This window comes from Dermacentor albipictus, chromosome 2, assembly GCF_038994185.2.
Source record: "Dermacentor albipictus isolate Rhodes 1998 colony chromosome 2, USDA_Dalb.pri_finalv2, whole genome shotgun sequence".
Classification (NCBI taxonomy): Eukaryota; Metazoa; Arthropoda; class Arachnida; order Ixodida; family Ixodidae; genus Dermacentor; species Dermacentor albipictus.
In genome coordinates, this window is record NC_091822.1 from 205798096 (window position 1) to 205816381 (window position 18286).

Genomic DNA, 18286 nt, shown 5'->3' on the forward strand with positions numbered 1-18286 from the left:
GTCGCGGGTAGCATAGCTGCAGTGTTGGTTTATGCAACACCTTCAAGATGCCTGCGGTCGCTGTTCTCAGTGTAAACATACCGATCACACGTCATCAACTTCCGTGTACACGCGACTGTCGCCAGTTACTTGCTGTAACACTTCGGGCCATATGTGTGATTTGGTCTTTAACATAACATCACATGTCTCCGGTTTCTTGCACCAAGCCTAGATTGCTGTGTTGATTAGTCTACGTTGCCATGCAGTAACGTTATCCACACTGTGCTTTGTGTCGCCTGCAAAAAGGAAGGGAAAAAACGAGACCAGGAGTGACACCCTATATCCTTTTGACCACGCATATAGCTTTCTTTGTAGCCATAGCCGTTGTTAGAGAATAGATAGAAGCTAGTATTCGTTTTGTTTTTAATCTACCAAGACTGTGCTGATCTGTGAAAGGACAGCGTTGTAATACGTACGGAAAGTTTCGCACTTCCTGGTGCGTGAAAGGTAGGTATGTGGACGAGCCTACTTATATGCTTTGTTTCACCATCAATTTATTTATTTATTTATTTATTTATTTATTTATTTATTTATTTATTTATTCGTCTATTATTTCTTGCTGACAAGCTAATGATCCACAATTTCTTCCTTGTCCAGGTATCGGTTAAGGCGCGTCAGTTCTCGGCGGAAATGGAAAATATTAGAATGGGGATGCTAGTTGGGAATCGGTTGGCGCAAGACAGGGGTAATTGGAGATCGCAGGGAGAGGCCTTCGTCCTGCAGTGGACATAAAACAAGCTGATGACGATGATTATGATGATAATGATGATAGCCTTGTTCAGTTTTTCTTTTTAATTAAATCCCTTTCTAAAAAAATTGAAGACGCTTAAGCTTCGCCTTTAAGAGTGAAACGCGATAGATTTAAACGATCTCTGACTGCTTGTCCCGCTTCCTGGCAACCGCAGCTTTCCTGCGCATGCGCGGAGCGAAACGCGACGGCGTTGTTGCAAGGACTCGAGCGGGCCGCGCCGCTCGGGAAAGGGGTTTGAGTTTGCGCGTAACAGAAGTATATTTTCTGGTATATTCCAATTAAACTCCGCCGCTATCATCTCTGTCTGAAGCATCTTACTTTGAGAAATTCAATTAGTTCAATGACGCCTCCGCGCCACGCGGAGGGCCTGCGTGGTTGTGGTTCGGGATGATTTTTGGCCAAGCGACGGCCGATGCCGACATCAGATTTTCTGCGACGCGGGGCGCTTAATGAGAGACTGGCTGCGTCGCCTTTAAATGAACGAATGCCTCTTCGCTGTCCAGCTCGGCATAGAGCGGAAAGATGGAAAAATCATCGGCTGTAGTTTAGCTCTGGTTAAACCTAGTTGAATTGCGAGAGCTATTCTTTCGGCTACACAGTTTAGCGGAGGAAAACCTGGTGGCATAGGAGGGTACTTATAACCATTAGACACACTGTACAGTGGAATCTTCTGTTCTCTCAGACTAGAGCTACAAGTATTGCACACCTTGGCAATTTCTATAGTCACTTCAGTCCAATCTGGGAAGGCTTCACGAAGAGTCACATACATGTTATCGCTCACTGTTTGCAAATCCCGCGTGTGCCTCAGTCGATTACATACACAACAACTTCCAAACGGGTTCTCGGTGAAGCTGCGATCGGATTCGCGTGTAGCTGATGCAAACCGAGCCACTCGTTTGATGCAGTCACTTATTTGCGCAGGCTCTTCAGTAGAAACGCAGACATTTTTCCTCCTCCGCTTTTCAAGCGTCGCCCAGCGGAGCGTCGGCGCACCTCGACACGAACTGGGAGCGGAATCAAAGCGAGGGTCAAGACTTCGGTCTCGCGACGCAATCACCCGTCACGGGGGAGAGAACGCGCCACGAGGTGCGGAAGGGAGAGAGGGACTCGAAGGGCTGCCGACGACGACGATGCTGCCGTGGCATTTAGTAGAGCGCAGCCGTCAGTCCAAAGGTGTACTCGTTACCTGGACACGCTGGCGCCGGATGTGATGCTGCAGCGACTACTTGTTTGTGATATGTTATCTGACCTTCGCCAATAGTACGTAGTGTACATTTTCGGGTTTTAGACGCATATTCGGCACACTTGTCGCCCTCAGAAGCCATGACGTCGACACACACTGATTCGCACAGCTTTCCGCAGTAGGCTTGCAAGTGGGGTTAAGTGCTCCCAACGTCGCTCAGCGAGCCTTATACGCGGACCAGCTTACAAATGACGAGGCGCCATCTGCTGATCCAGTTAAGCAGCGCGGCTCCGAGACCCGTGCCGCTCAGTGCTCTGTCAGCCGTACAATTTCACTAACCATAGTTGACACCTTCCTGAATGTATACATGCCGCGATGTTCGTTCGAAATTGCAGGCTATAAAAACCGTTTGCTTCCAAAGTTAGAAACAAAAAGAGAAGGCATGCCAAGCGGCACGCTTTGCACAAGCTTTTGCAAGCTTTCTTGTATGCTTCTTTAAAATTAATTACGCGTGGTTGGCATCATGGGTGATGCTTTTCGCTCTGAGGCTTACAGTGCGTAGTGAGGGTAGGCCGGCTCAAACGAGCACACAAATACTACTCAGCGGGACAGCTGATTGGTTATGCATTATGGCGAGCTTAAGCATGCAGAGAGAGAGAAGTGGTTCTTGTGGGAAAGGCGGAAAGGCTAGCGCTATCTTCTGCAACCCATGGGAGAGCACGGCCCAGCGCCAGCAGAGGGGGGGAGATGGGAGTAAAGGAGAGAGGGTAGGAGGGAGAAAGGTAGAGGGTCGTCCTAGCAGCCCGGCCGGGAGGGCCCAGTGGGTTTGACCGGAGTAGTAGGCTGGTGATAGACCGTATAGGAGGTGACCCAGCAGAAGTGAAGTTGTGGTGGATCAGGATGCCCGAGGTGGTGGGATAGCCGTTGGGCTATCCGTCTTCGTAGAAATTTCCTATAGTCTCGCTGAGAGCCCCTACGAGTCGAGGTACACGACGACACTTGGGAAGGCTGGTGGCTGATTACGACAGGAGAAGAGGATATCTGCCTGTCGTGAATATGGGAGCCCCAGGTGGTGGAACTCCTGCAGAAGTCTGCCGTGGTGCTGCAGGTGATCAGGGCAGGCCAGCAGGAGGTGCTCCAGAGTCTCTGGTTCACCGCAGGAGGCACAGGCTGGCGAGGTGGATTTGCCAAGGCGGTGCCGGCGGGCTGCCGTCCAGTAGCAGCCAACTCGCAGTCGGAGCAGCAACGAGGCATCCCTTCGTGGGAGGCCGTGCTGTGGAAGAGGCCGTGGAGGCCGGCCCAGAGATACCCGTTTGTCGAGGTGGCAGGCGATGATGTGCCGGCGCGGCCTGTGTCTCGAAAAGTCTGCGGCCGGTACAGCAGGGATGAGGGGGACGCTTGAGTGGTGGGCACTCTTTGCAAGAGTTTCCGCCTCTTCATTGCCCGGAATCCCCATGTGTGCCGGTAGCAAATGCAGGGATAGTGAGCATCCTACGTCCTGAAAGGCCATCAGTCTTGATGAGAGCAGCGCAACCCCAAGGCTGCACGTAGACAAAAGAAAGACAAGCGCTGTTCCCTCTCATGTCTACGTCCACATTTCGCGCTGTGCACTCACAAACAAAGGAGACAGAATATCAACAAGAAATGAAAGTAAAACACGGGAAGCGCTAACGCAGAGTTCGCATAAACTTGCAATTAGAACATTGTACGTCACAACACACAGAAATTGCCCTCAAGTAAAGCCATTACGGTTATAAAGCAGTCACTTGAAGTTCACTTGTATTTTAAGTGAGCACATTTAATCGTCTTCGTAATTGTGCCATATCATGCCAATGCGACAAAAACAAATGCCGACGTCTCTACCACGTAGCATCTAATGCAGCAGCTACTGACACTGCACTATCGCACGCTCTTGAGTGGGGTGCCAAATTCTTTCAGGCCGCGATGTGCCCGCGCTGCTGTGCAATTTACGCTGTCGTTAAGTGCTGCAGTGCAGTAATCGCCGAGGTGCATGCAATGTGAACTCATTCAAAAGTGTTGAGCTGACGGCAATCATACTGCGACAGCTTTGTAATTTGGTTTTTCCTTTGCACGTTCCTCTCCGTCCCTCTACGCGGCTTCGTCTGCTGGCTGCTGTGACGCCTTGGTGATATTGGCAGCTGGCTTCCCAGCCTACGGTTACGGCCGTGGAGGCTACCCCGGCTACCCAGGATTTGGCTACCCCTTCGCAGGTATGAACCTTAACATGCAACATCTCTGTCTGCCCTGCCCGCCCTTGGACCCTTTGAACCTCTACAACCTGCATTCCATGCAGCTCATTTAGGGCCCTGATCATGTCTCGTCGTGGTCGCGCTTTGCTTTCGCGCCGTCGTATGCCATGCGACAGTGGGTTGGGAGTCACTTGATTTGTGTTGCCGCGACAAATGGAAGTCGCCTCGCAGTATTCTCAGGTCCCATCAGCGTGCTTTCTTTTGCCACAAAGAAGCAGCGGCTGCGAAGCTCAGCCAAAGTGCGGCGCACCTACTGTCCCAAACGTGGCTGGCCTGCACGCACACTGACTACCAATGACACGAGTTTAGAGCTGTGCTCATTTGCAAGGTGACTTAGCTTTGTCTGTAGCTTCTAAACTTGCCTCAGTGTGGGCCATCAAACGAGCACTGGTCGCATGTGCTCCACGCACCTAATCGGCATGCCTGCAACGCTTCTTCTTGTCAGACTTACTAACATTTGATAGTTCAAACTACGCTTCACCCTGTACCACGTAATCAACTCCATTTGACTATAGCCTTTTTACATTCTTTTTTTTTTCTATGCGTCTCGTGCTCTTTCTGAGTGAGCTGCTCTAAATGCGGTACCTGCGGTGAGCTCGGGCATTGGGAGACGGTGGTGATGTGTGTATGTGTGCATATGTGATCTGCGTGGGGAAGTGCCGTCTTCCTCCGTATGTCGTCGTCTGCTTCTGGTCTTCGTCTGCTCGACCTCGCCCGCCGCCTCCACCATCTTGGTCGCACCACCCCCGTATGCGCGTCGAGCTACCCTACCCTGCTGTAACCGATGTGTTGTGTTGCATAATATTTCTTGGTGGCCCAATAACTGCTCGTACCTTGGAAACCACACCCTGACTGACTGACGGACGGACGACGTGGGAGGCCACCCTGTGCGCTCTTGTGTCGCGAACACTTTCTTTCAATGGGCGGCCCGATGTGAACGCGCTTTACCGTCTTTCATTTTTGCTTGTGAGGTCCTTAAATATGCTATGCCTTACATGTCACGTTCACTTCTCGCGAAAATAGTAGCCAATGTGAGCTTTTAGAAATAAGAGCACAGATTCACAAAGGCCGTTTAAGTGCAGTTGCCGGCCGATCACATAGTAGCGGGGGCACCGGCCAATCTGAGTTACTTCTTACCATCGAAAACTTTGCAATCCAGGTTCAGGGAGCATATTGAGTGCGCCTACTCTGTCAGCTAGTTATCCCCTTGAACCACATCACGTTCGACCATCGTCCGATTGCGAAAAGCACTTACGCGATAAAAGTTTTTCGGTCACTTGCATGGTAAAACCTTATACGAATTCCAAAGAACAGACTGGTGGGATAGCTTGTACCGCATAACTGAAAAGCAAGAAGGCGCGCATTAGGTGTTCGTCTCCTCTGTCGCCCTCCGCACCATTTGCCCGCGTACTACCTCAGGTGTTACGCTGTTTTTCGGTGGCAGAAATTGTCATTGGCCAGCTCGGTTCACTAACCGTGAGCGTTCGCTGTTGTGGCTGACCTGAGCTCGCATTCAGAAAGGATTTCTTGCGCTCGTCCTGAAAGCCATTCGTGATGTCGGGCACATAAGCGATGGCCAATGGAAAATAAAAATCTTGGCAAATTCGGCCCCAAATTTATTGACCACTGCCAATTTTGTGAAACTGTGTGGGAGCGCCAATACGTAAGAGACGTTTTGGGCCCAGGGCAATTATTCACGAAGAAGAATTTCGTACGCCACATCAGTTCCTAAGTGGTGGCGCCGGCCAATGACACTTGAAAGCGTAGTATTAGTGAACTCGGCTGGCCAATAACAAACACTTGATGTTATCGCAATTCCTGAACCACTCTAGCGTATACGAACAGGTGCTGGCCGAACGTAATAGTGGACTTATTTTCGGCGTCTCTGAATTCTGATTGGCAAACGTTATCTCAAGCAAGAGTACATCGTTATCGACGCGCCGTTCAGTAATCATCACCGACAAAGCTGCAACCAGACGATAGCCAAGTCGTCGGCGAAGCCCTTGCATCAGAAAGCTTGCCGGAATCCACTTTCAGAGCCCATATTCGCGGAGCACTTGGGACGCTACTTCGTAAGAACAGCGAACCGAACTCACGAACTTTTCGTTCGCAAGTAGGCTTTGCGATTGGCTAGCCGCCTTCGTATGTCCAGCATCAGGATTGGGTGAAATGTGCTCTTACAAACAGCTATAGGAAAATAGCTTCTTTATGAATACGGACCAGATAGCAGGTTATTGAGATGGAAAACGTGTTATTCGACTGTTTGATCGGTTAGAAAAAAGCATTTCTTACAAATGAGGAGCTTCATGGATTCGACTGTCGGATTTGAGCGCCACCTAAGAGCGACCAGTGGCTGGCCGGCATACCTACTTTGTGCAAATATTGTAGCCAATGAAGTAATACCAAAATGATTTTGATGCACTATAATGAGTTCTCGGTGAATTCAAGAGCGTGTCCGCTTAGCTTCTCAAAAGTTACCGTTGATGATTGGCCGACGCCTTGTCACCTCGCTCACTATGCTGTGCCGACCGGCATCGCATACGAACGGCCCCCTGAATCCGTGCTCTCAGAAACTGTGTTGCGTCATTGTGGTCTGTGGTCATGTCGACCGGCTCCTGCTGGCGCCCAATGCCGTCTGCGACCACCGTGCTCGATCGATGTGATCGCAGACACTGCTGCCAGGCCGTAGGAATCGCCACACACAGCGAGACCAGCAGCAAACTGAGCCTAAGAAACAGCCTCTCGTTCGGCTCAGTCGGGGGGGCTGTTCTTTGTCGGCAGCAATACGTATTCTAAGCACTGTGAATGTCACACTTTCAACAGGCGCACTCAGCCGGCAGTGTTTGTTGTGTCATGAGCCATTCCGATGAATCAGGGGTGCAAAAGTGTGCAAAGCTGACGGCTGAGTCATTTTTCTGGTGCCCAATTAACTACATTGTATTATGGCGACACGTTACCCTGATCTGCTCTTCAGCAGTTCTCTTCATGTACTGAAACAGGCGAAAAAGTATTAAAGCACATATCGAATTTGTCCGCTTTGATCTTATGGATGCAGTTTACAGAACCGCGATATCTGTTCGTGATGCAGAGCTATGAATTTGTAAACTTCGAGCTTCTATTTTTTTAAACGGTGGAATATTTGAAAATTTGTTTAACAAAAGTCAAGCCCTAGATCGAAATTCCGCTACCGACGGTCACTAGAATGTAACTTTATCTCTGAATCCAACAAACTTCATTAAAATCGGTCCTGGGGTTATCTCAGAAAAACGTTTTTGCGTTTTATATGTATTTGAATATGCCGCGTCGGAGTTGGGCCCGAGCTAAAGCTTCCTCTTAAGGTCTCTCTGCTATACGCGGTTTTTGATCCGACCATGGTGGTGACCAGAAGGCGAGAACAACAACGCAACGTCTGCTCGGCTCCTGATCAGCCCGAGGCGAGAGTTTCAAAGTGCTACCCGAGGGAGGATGAGCTCTTTGCAGCTGCCACGTGAGCGCATGCAGCGGCAGCTGTGAAAAAATTCCGCTCAACATTTTAAACGCCGCGAACTATGCAAAGCATTTAAAATGAGACGAATATTGGCCCTGCCGCGTGCCCGTGTTTCGTACGTTTGACGTCGTTCGATACGCTCTGAAAGGATCACAAACGATTCCGCGTCAAAGCGAAGAGAAAAAGAGAGGAGCGTTGAGCCAGCGTAAAGCCGACTGGCTACCCCGCGGTGGGGCATCAACAGCCCGAGGCGTGGTGGCCGGTGTTCGCTCGTGTCGGCGCAGACTCGCGCAGGCGTCACTCCCGTGACAGGCTGAGTCAATGAGCTGCTTATGATGAAACAGGTGCCTCTTGCCTCGGCTCCTTTTTGCAGTCAGTCTCTGCTCTAGCTTGTGTTCTGCACTCCACCCCACGGTACAGGCCTTCATATTCAGCTTGCTTTCTAACCTAGAATTGGCCTTGCTTTCTAATTGTCTAACAAAAATTTAAAAGCCGCATCCACTTTCTTTTGCTGATGACTCGATTGCTGCATATTTGTTATGTGCACAGCTACTTTTTGCCCCAAGGAGTCCAAAGACAGTGGAGACGCCACCCGAACGCTCCTGTCGCGTCCCCATTATCATCTTATTATTGTTCATTTATTCAGAGCAAAACGTAATTACTAATCGCCACTACCTTATCGCGAAACCACATCCCTTATGTACGCGAACGTAGCGCGCACAACTTAAGACACGAATTGCATCACTGCGACGACCGCCCCTGTTTTTCCCTGCAAGAGTGTGCGTATAGGGAAAGCCCGTTCCAGGCACTTCCCTCCGCGGGAGGAGAAAGCAACGGTGTGCTTCCATTGCACGTCGCATGGCTGACACACTGCTTAACAATCTAGCATTGCACTTCCGCACACCTTTTATGCACACCTTCACGTTTGTGGTATCTCGGAAATGTATAGCCGACACGAGATGTACCAGTTGTGATTGATGTCGTCCCGAATATAAGAAACAAAACAATGCATCAATTCCCTACGACTTCTTTTGAGGGCTCACGATATACAACCGCAAGCAAATTGTACATACTTTTTCGCCTCACTATTAGACTGGATGGAAAAGACGTAAATGGTTTTAATGCTTACATATATGTAGGGGCCGCTATAATGAACCGCTCTCAGGTGACTAATCCCACAACTTGTTCATGTAGAAGTATCGCTGAAGTTGCATGCCTCCAGGAACGGACTGACTTTCCAAGCCACAAAGTGAAAGCGATTTTCAATACTTTCATGCGATGTCAATTCACTAGCCCAGCAGCTGGCGTGCGCAGCCTGTTCGCTTTACTATTATTTTTTATGTGACCGTGAACTAACCTACACGGGATATGGGAATATACTGCAAGTGAGAAGATCCCCTAGCGTTGACCGAATCGGACATGGTACTTCAAGGGCCAATCGCACGGCCGTCTGACAAGCCGTGCTCCGTGACACACTAGCTTGGGCGTCTTGCGGTGCTCCGTGTGAACTTGTGCGACGACGCGTGGCCTTCGTTCGCGCTTTCTGGGAATTCGCATTGGAGCTGTAAAGGCGGCTCCGTCTTCGATTCGAACGGCATGGGCGCTTTTGTGCGCAGCCTCTATCTGAAAAAAAAAAAAAACTGGTAGTGCCGTGCACGGTGAACGCCCGAAAAGCGCCGTTCGGTTTCTGAAGTCCTCTTTATTAGAGCGACCAAAAACACAGCAAAACCATGTGTAGCTAGCTCTGCACTTGTTGAGGCCTCCATTAACGAAGGAGTTAAATGTCGCTCTTGCTTTTGGCTTCTCCTCCATGTCGGCGTACAACCTTTAACGTGCTCATCGATTGTTCTTACCGGCACCCAGCTCCTTGAAAACTAACTGGATAACATATCAAAAGCTACTTATACAGATGTCTCCATGGAGAGCAGATGTCTCCATTTTGTTTCGGATTTGTGAAATAAAGCAAGAAAACGTCACCGGTCCATCTAAGGAATAAAAAAGTAGCAATACACGCAGCCTCGAAGTCTTTTGAATGCTGTAAATAAAGCGATTGTGCGTGTTAGCACATGAAACGTTTAAGCACAAACGATCGTCTTGGTTAGCGGAAACTAGAAACCATCCACGAAAATGCGTGGCCACGTTGCTAGACAGCAGCAACGATGGGATCGTGTCTCTCTGCTACGTGCAACGTATTTACGCGGATGCAATAATGTGTGTTGTTACAGAAGAGAGCATTGACCACGTTGAAAAAAAGGTGCGATTTCGGCATTGGCAGCGCTGTTTTGTTACACTGTTCTGATTGATCGACATCAGAGTTCAAATGCTGTCATTTCTCTGCGGCGATATAATGGTTGGAATGCGCTGGCTTAGGCGCTTTATGACCGTTCAAGTTTTTAAATACAGGCAGTGCAGAGTATATATATACAACCCGTATTTCTCGACGTGTTGTAGAATACAGAGAAAGGTTTATTTTTTTTTCTCTTCGTTTCAGTTTCCTTGGCCGAAGCGCTGGGCACGCCTGATGTTTTTTACTCGGTCATTCGGTTGCCTTAAGACACAATATTACACGCCTCTTTTCGGCGGCGCGCATTCGCGCCTTCACAGACTTGTCAGGAAGGAAAATGAAGACAGTAATATTTTCATTATGTTGGGGCATATAAAGAAACGCCATTGACAATGAACCGTTTCACTGTCTTGTCTTCTTTCTTTTTGTACATGTTGTCTTCTTTGCTTTTTGACTCATGCAGTTTATGAGTGTATTGTTAATGTGTTTCTCGTCCGAGGCCGCCGTAAGCGAACTCATTCGAACCTGCGGAGAGGCGCCATCACAGGGTTCAGTGCACGCCGGTTGCCAGCCGCGCGCCATCGCGATGGTTCGGCCACGTTACCGCAGTTGGGTGGACGCGTCGCTTGCTCCCCGCCGCGGCATCCGAAATTTTTCGCCTCCCGCATGTAGGCGTGCTCACGGGAGTCCTCTCGAAATTTCACCACGTGCTGGTTCACACTTTCCGCACAGCACGTTCCCTATCTGTTTTGACAAAAAAAAAACAAACAAACCAGCCAACCATTGCGAAGCAGAGGATCCAGTGTTGTCGCCTCTCTGCACAAAAGCCGATTGTTCCATGTCATTCCTTGCCTTTAGTTGCCACCTCAACATGGCGGTATTATTCAGAGGTTGATGGCGAAGCTTTTGTGCAACCTTGCCGGGCCTTGCGTAATTCGCTCTAGTTTCCGCCTAACGTTTGGTCAGACACGCGCCTTGCTGCAGGTCTGCGTGTAGAGCAACGATAAGCCCTATGTAATGCGCCTACCCTTGCACGATGTCAATCAGTGGCAACGTGTACCTTCCACAGCCTTCGTAGGAAGGAACACCCGCGCAAAGGGGGCAGCCCAATTTGGCATCTCGGCCACGCAAGGCCCGGTAAGTGGTCGCCGGTGACTGCAACCACTGTTGTCTATCCCCGGCCCTTCCTGCACAATTGTGCCGCAAAACTAGGCATAGCAGGTTTGTGGGGTGATCCGAAAGAATCAACTCTTTGCTCAGGCGGAGAATGTCTGCCGTGAATCTTCATTTCCAACCAGCGTTGTAGCCATTGTTTAGCACCATTGGGGCACTGCCTTCGTAGCGTCGGCGTGACCTTGCATACTGCTCGCCATTGTATTGGCGCTGCGACGCTCGCCTTGTCTTTTCGCGTGTACTGCTAGACGGTAGGTAGTTGTAGTGCACAGATGTCTTAGGAGGGTGTTTTTAAATTTGTTTCCTGTTTCTGTTTTTGTACGTATTTCGACTGTCGTGAATGTGCGACAAAGAGTGAGCGCTCGAATGGACCAATTTCAGCGAGCGCTGTGCGCACTCATTCGAAAGCACCTTTATTGCACTCTGCGTGCACTCTCTGGTCTTGTATTACCTTCCTCGTATTTTTGTCCTTGTTCTGTTGCGACGAGAAGGTGTGTGCTTCCAAGACACGTAGGTGTTCTTTTGTCTCACCACCCTGTTCTGGGCCGTTGTCAGACTATTTTCTTAGTGAAAATGATCCGGATATCAGAGAACGTACGAAGAAGCATACCAAAGAGCCAAGGCAGAAATACTCATCTGGAAACACAAACCCATCATATTCCAATGTATAGCGCAAATTAAACACGAACTGGGGAAGGGCACGACACCTTGGTGCGTGTCCATTCTGATTCTGTGTTTTATTTGCGCTATGTCCTTGCAGCATGTCTGACCGACAAATCTCTGTCATTCACAAACCCGTCGCTTCTTGATGACCAAAAAATGGACGTGGAACTTGTGTTGACAATTGCCATTTGTTGGGCGTGTTGGTAAAGTGAAAGTATATTTAGCGCCAGCAAACACGGACGGAAGGAGGACGACACCACAATGCGCTAACTTCAACAACTTGATTTTCAGGAAATACACCTATATAACCCATGCACAGCGGCGCCACCTCATCCAAATCTTAACCATCTTAAAAAGCCGTCTCCTTATCCAACAAGTCGACCGAAGGGGCACTAACACACGTATCACTTTTCCGCCTGATAGCCTGAGCCTCAATAATCTCTCGCACATCTTTATCTTTGTGCTTCGCAAGAACGCGGCAGGATCCATACACCGGTGCACAGCCGCATTCCTGACGTATTTTTTTCCCACAGGACAGCGGAAGCTCATATACAACAGCTTCTACGCAACCCATTGGCGCTTTTCGATGATTCGTAGAGCACCCGGCAGCTGGCTTATACGGTACGGGTACGTTAATCGACGTATTTTTGCCAGCTTTTCTGATGGTGAAAAGATCACTTTTGTGTCCACCCGACTAGCCATTTTCTTAAGATTATGTGCCGTTCTATGCAGGTAGGGCACTACCGCTACCTTCCTTCTGCGTTCCGTTACAGTAGGGAAGCTTTACGAAGTTTTTTCTGCAGGCCTTAGCCCTCTTACTCTCACGATTGAAGAGCCCACCGATAACGTACTGCGTTTCCTAGATGTTCAGCTGGAGTTCAAGGAACGGCACACGTGTTGGGACTATAACCCTAGAGCTAATAAGCCCCTGTTCTCGTATCGGTCAGCCCACTCGAAGCTCGTCAAGAGGAGCATTGCCAGCTTATGCTTTGGAAATGCTTTAAAGAAGTCTTGCCACCATAAGATCTATGCGAGTTTTATGGATCAGTCGGGAAGGTTATCAGCAGCAGGGTTTCCGGAGTGAGTGCAAGTTTCGGTCCTAGAAGGGCTGCTAAAACGGTGCAGGTCACAATTCGCGGCGCGGCAAATGAACGAACGGAACGCAGAAGGAAGGTAGCGGTACCTGCATAGAACGGCACATAATCTTAAGAAAATGGCTAGTCGGGTGGACACAAAAGTGATCTTTTCACCATCAGAAAAGCTGGCAAAAATACGTCGATTAACGTATCCGTACCGTATAAGCCAGCTGCCGGGTGCTCTACGAATCATCGAAAAGCGCCAATGGGTTGCGTAGAAGCTGTTGTATATGAGCTTCCGCTGTCCTGTGGGAAAAAAATACGTCAGGAATGCGGCTGTGCACCGGTGTATGGATCCTGCCGCGTTCTTGCGAAGCACAAAGATAAAGATGTGCGAGAGATTATTGAGGCTCAGGCTATCAGGCGGAAAAGTGATACGTGTGTTAGTGCCCCTTCGGTCGACTTGTTGGATAAGGAGACGGCTTTTTAAGATGGTTAAGATTTGGATGAGGTGGCGCCGCTGTGCATGGGTTATATAGGTGTATTTCCTGAAAATCAAGTTGTTGAAGTTAGCGCATTGTGGTGTCGTCCTCCTTCCGTCCGTGTTTGCTGGCGCTAAATAGGCTTGTGTCAAGAAGCAAACGAAAGCCGGCGTTTGTCACCACGGAAGAACGCCATCTTCTGCGAACGCGCACGTGTATCGAGAGAGAGGGTGGTGAGACCACGTTTCACACCGGCGAAAGGTGCTGCGAAACTGGTCTATTCGATGCGAGGTTACTATTACCAAACCTTCACACATGTTTCTTTTTGTTATTGCCCTTGGGTGTTTATTATTTTGATAATTGTGTTCTCCCTTCTTGCTTGTGCGTGTTTGTTTATGCACGCGACGAGTCACGGCGGCCTGTCATCTTTTTTTGTAAATATCGACGAAACTGACTCACTTGTGCGCGGCGCGAGTGTTACGAGTTAATTTGTGTTTTTTTTTTCCACCTGTGTATTTAAAGAGTGCGTGGATGTACATGAGCACGTATCCGGGGAAGAAAATGAAAAACTATGAATAAGCAGTGGCGCTTTATTTTTCAAGGCTTTATTCCGCATTTCTCTCCATTTGTTTTTTCTGTCCTTTCAGAGAATATTTTTTACGTTGTCTTTAAAGAGCTGAGAAACCCAGAGCACGCGAGCCACGATTTGTTCCTGCACCGTCTCTTGAGAAATAAAGAACTGTCCGGAAGCTAAGGCGTCGAGCAGCTCTCTGTGCCCGAACCGCGCGCCGCCCCCGCGGCGGGAGCGCGGGATCGAGCGCCGCCCGCGCATTCCTCGTTTCGGAATGCGCGGGGGTCACGTCACAAACACGGCACTCCGCACGACACGCACTTAGCAGCAACGGCGGCCGTGCACGCTGTTGGTCGGCTTGCATATAGACGAGGCAATAACTTGTCGGTGCTTCAGGGCTCAACACTATTGCGTATCAGGGGGTGCTTAAACCTCGTGTATTGATAGTTTTCCGGGTTTGTTGTGAGGATTCTGCCTTCTTGTATAATAATAATAATAACTTATTTAGAGTGCCCAAGAACAACAGCGATTTAATAATGGTAACTATCATTATTATCATTATTACAATCATCTGTGCTCGCGAGCTATGTTCTGTGGCAATGAAAGGAAAACTGCGCAAGCGGCGAATGCGCTTGACAAATTGGTCCCACGGCCACATTCGCGTTTGTTGAAGCTGCGCAACAGAAAACGTAAGCACGTTATTTGCTGCAGGAGGTATATTACCGCAAGACGTACGTTGCAACTCACTGTTCCCTTTCGCTTTGCCCTTTTTGGCGCGTGGAAGGAGGTCGTCGCGAGCACGCGCAGGCTCGTAGCAGCTGTCGGGTTCATCTGCCACTACCGTGGTCGTCTACCGCGCCTCGGCACTTTTGTAACTGCGGCGAAGCGCGCTTTGCGGAAGGATACGCTTGTTTCATGCATGCGCAGAGCAGGGACACACAACACGCCGAGCGTCATCGGCAACCAGATTGTTCTGTTAAAGGGACCTTAGAGGGAAACGTTAGGTCCAACTATATAGGAAGGTTAGGCTTATGTAGTAACTAACTGCTCATTCGTAGCGAGGAAACAATATTTTTTTTGTAAGCAAAAGAAATGACGAAATCGGAAAGGCTGCATTAGCGCCGCCTGTTGCGGACCTCTCCCGTGACGACAAGACAGGCTGAGAGAGCGCCATAGAGGACGCGGAGATTACATGTGCTCGTTCATTTGGAGCGGGCGGAGGAGCGGAAGTTTGTGCGGCCACGCAACCAGTTGGCACAAAGAAAGTGATGATAGACGAATAATCTGTCCATCTCGCTCGAATTAATGTTTCCCTCTAGTGTCCCTTCAAAGCAAAAGCGTCGTGCGCCGAGAAGCGGCACAGCCGAGTGAGATCGGAGACCGAACGATGTCAATATGCGATTCTGGTGCCACCTGCCTTTGTTTTGTTTACTTTTGATTTCTCTGGCGCGTGCTGGAAGGCGAACTGCGAAGATGCCTCCGGCATAAGCGACGTACAAAGCCAGGTGTGGCGCGGCGAAATTGGAGCATAAGAAGCTTGTCTGAATATCTCCTTTTGCTTTCCCATATTGGGACTCCCGAGCGCAGCCCGAGCTGGGTGCATGCGCCTCGTGTTTCGATTGGGCTGTCGCTGCCCGGGGGTGTGTCACTCTCGCCGCCGCATGTTTTGTTTTCGCGAGTGTGGCTTCGTAACCCGTATCGAAGTATTGAACTCGTTCGGAAAAACGCTAGCGTCGCGTGGCGGAGCCGCCACAATCACGCCAAGCTCCTCTTGCTCGCCGCGCTGGCTCAGTCACACAACACAATACACGGACGCCTCGGTTGTCGTGACAGCTGCTGCAGTGCGCTTCAGCGTGCAATCTCAAAGCGTTCTTCCTTTTTACCGATGCGTATGTCTCTTTATTCGCTAGATGTTTTCTTCAAACAAACTTGTCTCACTTTGTTTTTTGTTTTTCTTGTCCTTCACTGTTATTTCTGCGGCTTCACACACTTGCACTATGCAGCTAGCGCAAGGGCATGCACATATTGGACATTTTCCATCTAGCTACATCTAGCATATTGGACATTTTCCAGCTACCACAATAAACGGTAGGCATAAAACGCGAGTGTCACTGTACATAAACTCAGGGGCTTCTGAACCGCGACATTTCCGCGTGTTCCCAATGCTCCATCACGACAAACAATGCCTCGTAACGTTCTACTTTATGATGATAACAATGTAAATACTATGATATGAACGTCGTTTCATATTAATGCTGATGACTACTGTTTCTCATTCTAAATCACTTCGAAAGTTATTCGATCCGGCTCGCTTCGTTTCTGGCTTTATTCGAATCGCATTTGATTCGGCCTGAAAAATCACTATTCGCACACCCTAAATATGAGCTTCCGCATGATGTTTCTCGCGCTTCACAGCCAAGTATCTGTGTACCGCTCGATTCTTTGATCTCAACGAGCCTTAACGTTGCAAGTCGTGAGCTTTTTGGCACGGATCAGTGAGCAGACGATGCGAAAGCTGCACGCAGTGAAATTCCACTCTCTTTCGCTGAGTGGGGTTGTTTCGCACTGTCCCTTACGGGCTGTCAAGTGCAAGAGGTGATGCTGCCATAAAGCCGTTTATTATTTTTCTACACCAGGTTTGTGTCCCTTTGTCGTTTTGAAGTAGTCTGTCTCGGGTCGGGGCTCGCGGCATCGTAGAATGGCACGCCCTGGCGCTCGCCGGGGACTAACTTCCTTGTGTTCGTAGTGTGTAGACTCAGCTGCCCGGCCAGAGTCCTTCCGCAGTAGCGAACGTTTCTGCTTGCGTGACTCTGGTCGGCGCAGCCTCGCCTGCTGCTCCTCGTGTTGCCTGTACCCGCGTTCTTTCTCTGTCGCGCAGTTCTGTCTGTCTGTCGTGACAAGAGACGGAGTGAGCCTCGACCTGTGTACGCTTTTCTGTTGTAGTCGCGAGTGCTGTACACGTAGTTCTGCGACGGCAATTATTTGTGAACCGCGGGCCTTTCTCCAGAGCTCTTCTGGTGGTTACCTTCTGGTCATCGGCTCGCTTCCAGTATCAGTCAAGCGACGTGATAAATAAATCATGCGAGACTGCAATGAACACCCGCGCTATGGTGGAAAGAGCTCTGGAGGGCGCTCGCGGTGCTTGCTGACGCAGCCTCGCATGGTCCCAGTGCCCGCCTGTAGATTTTAGTGAGAGGAGAGAGCCTCTCCTCCGAGTGTTGTGAACGTTGCTTGTGTCTCACAGCAAAGCAGGAAAGCATGTTTCTTGGCGAGCGTCCCTGAGAGCTGGTTGGGCGGTGCCATAACACGCGTCTCTCTGCTTCCGATTAACACTCAAGTCTAACCGGCTCACACTGCTTGAACGGGCCTGCAAATGCACACGGTGCCTTTCATGGCATCTGCTTCGCGTCCCCTTCGGCTTGAAAATTGTGCATATTGAAGACCCCCTAAATATTTATATTGTTCCTTGAAATCGGTTCAAGAATGTTGCCGGAGCGAATGCTTATCTGACAGTTATGAGAAATCAATGATTCAAAACATGAAACACTTGAGAAAACATAATTCCTCACTATTTATTGGCTAAATGGCAATGTTCGCTTGCGTATTTAGTTTTGTCATCTATAAATGTAGTTTCAAAAATTAACAAACCCTTGTACAGTTCAGGCATTCTTGGTGGCAAAGATCGCTTTGCAAGCGAGACTGAATTGTGTGCATCGCTTTGAGAATTGCAGCAGCGTCTCCTTGCCTTGCGAAACGCACCTTCCTTGCATCCGGCACTCAAATTACGAAAGCGAGCTTTGCCGTGGCGTCACGCGCAACGTTTCTGCCACAGTAGGCGAGATTGTTCACGTGATTGCAGAAGCGCGCGAAGGAGCGCTTAAACCATCCAGACCATTGACAACATGTGTGGGGCCGAAATGTGTTTGGTAGCCGTGTCTGTTCAACTCTGCTATGCCTAGCTTTGTGGTTGTCGTGTGTGTGTCCCGTGCATCTCACATTGTGTCTGTTGCCAACATGACCCACTAGAATGGTTTGCCTCGGGAGACGGCCGTCGCCGATAGGTGGCGCACGGCTCTGGCCGCTTCCACCTGTAGGCTGCCGTAGCGGTGGAGGAAGGGTCGCTGCACAAGCCTGCTATGTGCGATGACACTGTGCTGTAGTTGCTGCTGCTTCGTCACGTGCTCTGTACCGTGTTGTCGGCTATGCACACATCTTATTGTCGACTTCGCCGCAGTGTATAACAGTAGCAGGTGGCCGCTGTTTCCCAGCAGTGAAAACACTTTCGCTCACTGTCAGCTTGCCTACAT

At 49.6% G+C, this 18286-nt stretch overlaps 1 protein-coding gene across 5 annotated transcripts in view; it reads left to right on the forward strand.

The window, feature by feature from the left end:
- Positions 1-18286, forward strand: part of LOC135903397 (RNA-binding protein Musashi homolog Rbp6-like) — a 1054134-nt gene that overhangs the window by 887897 nt on the left and 147951 nt on the right. For 4 of the 5 annotated variants that reach the window (XM_070534623.1, XM_065433710.1, XM_070534624.1 and 1 more), the window contains one exon: positions 4133-4204. In XM_070534623.1, the coding sequence (XP_070390724.1) occupies positions 4133-4204 (72 nt within the window). Of the gene's footprint in view, positions 1-4132; positions 4205-10221; positions 10412-18286 lie in introns of those variants that run through there. The other variant, XM_070534626.1, reaches the window with a different exon arrangement.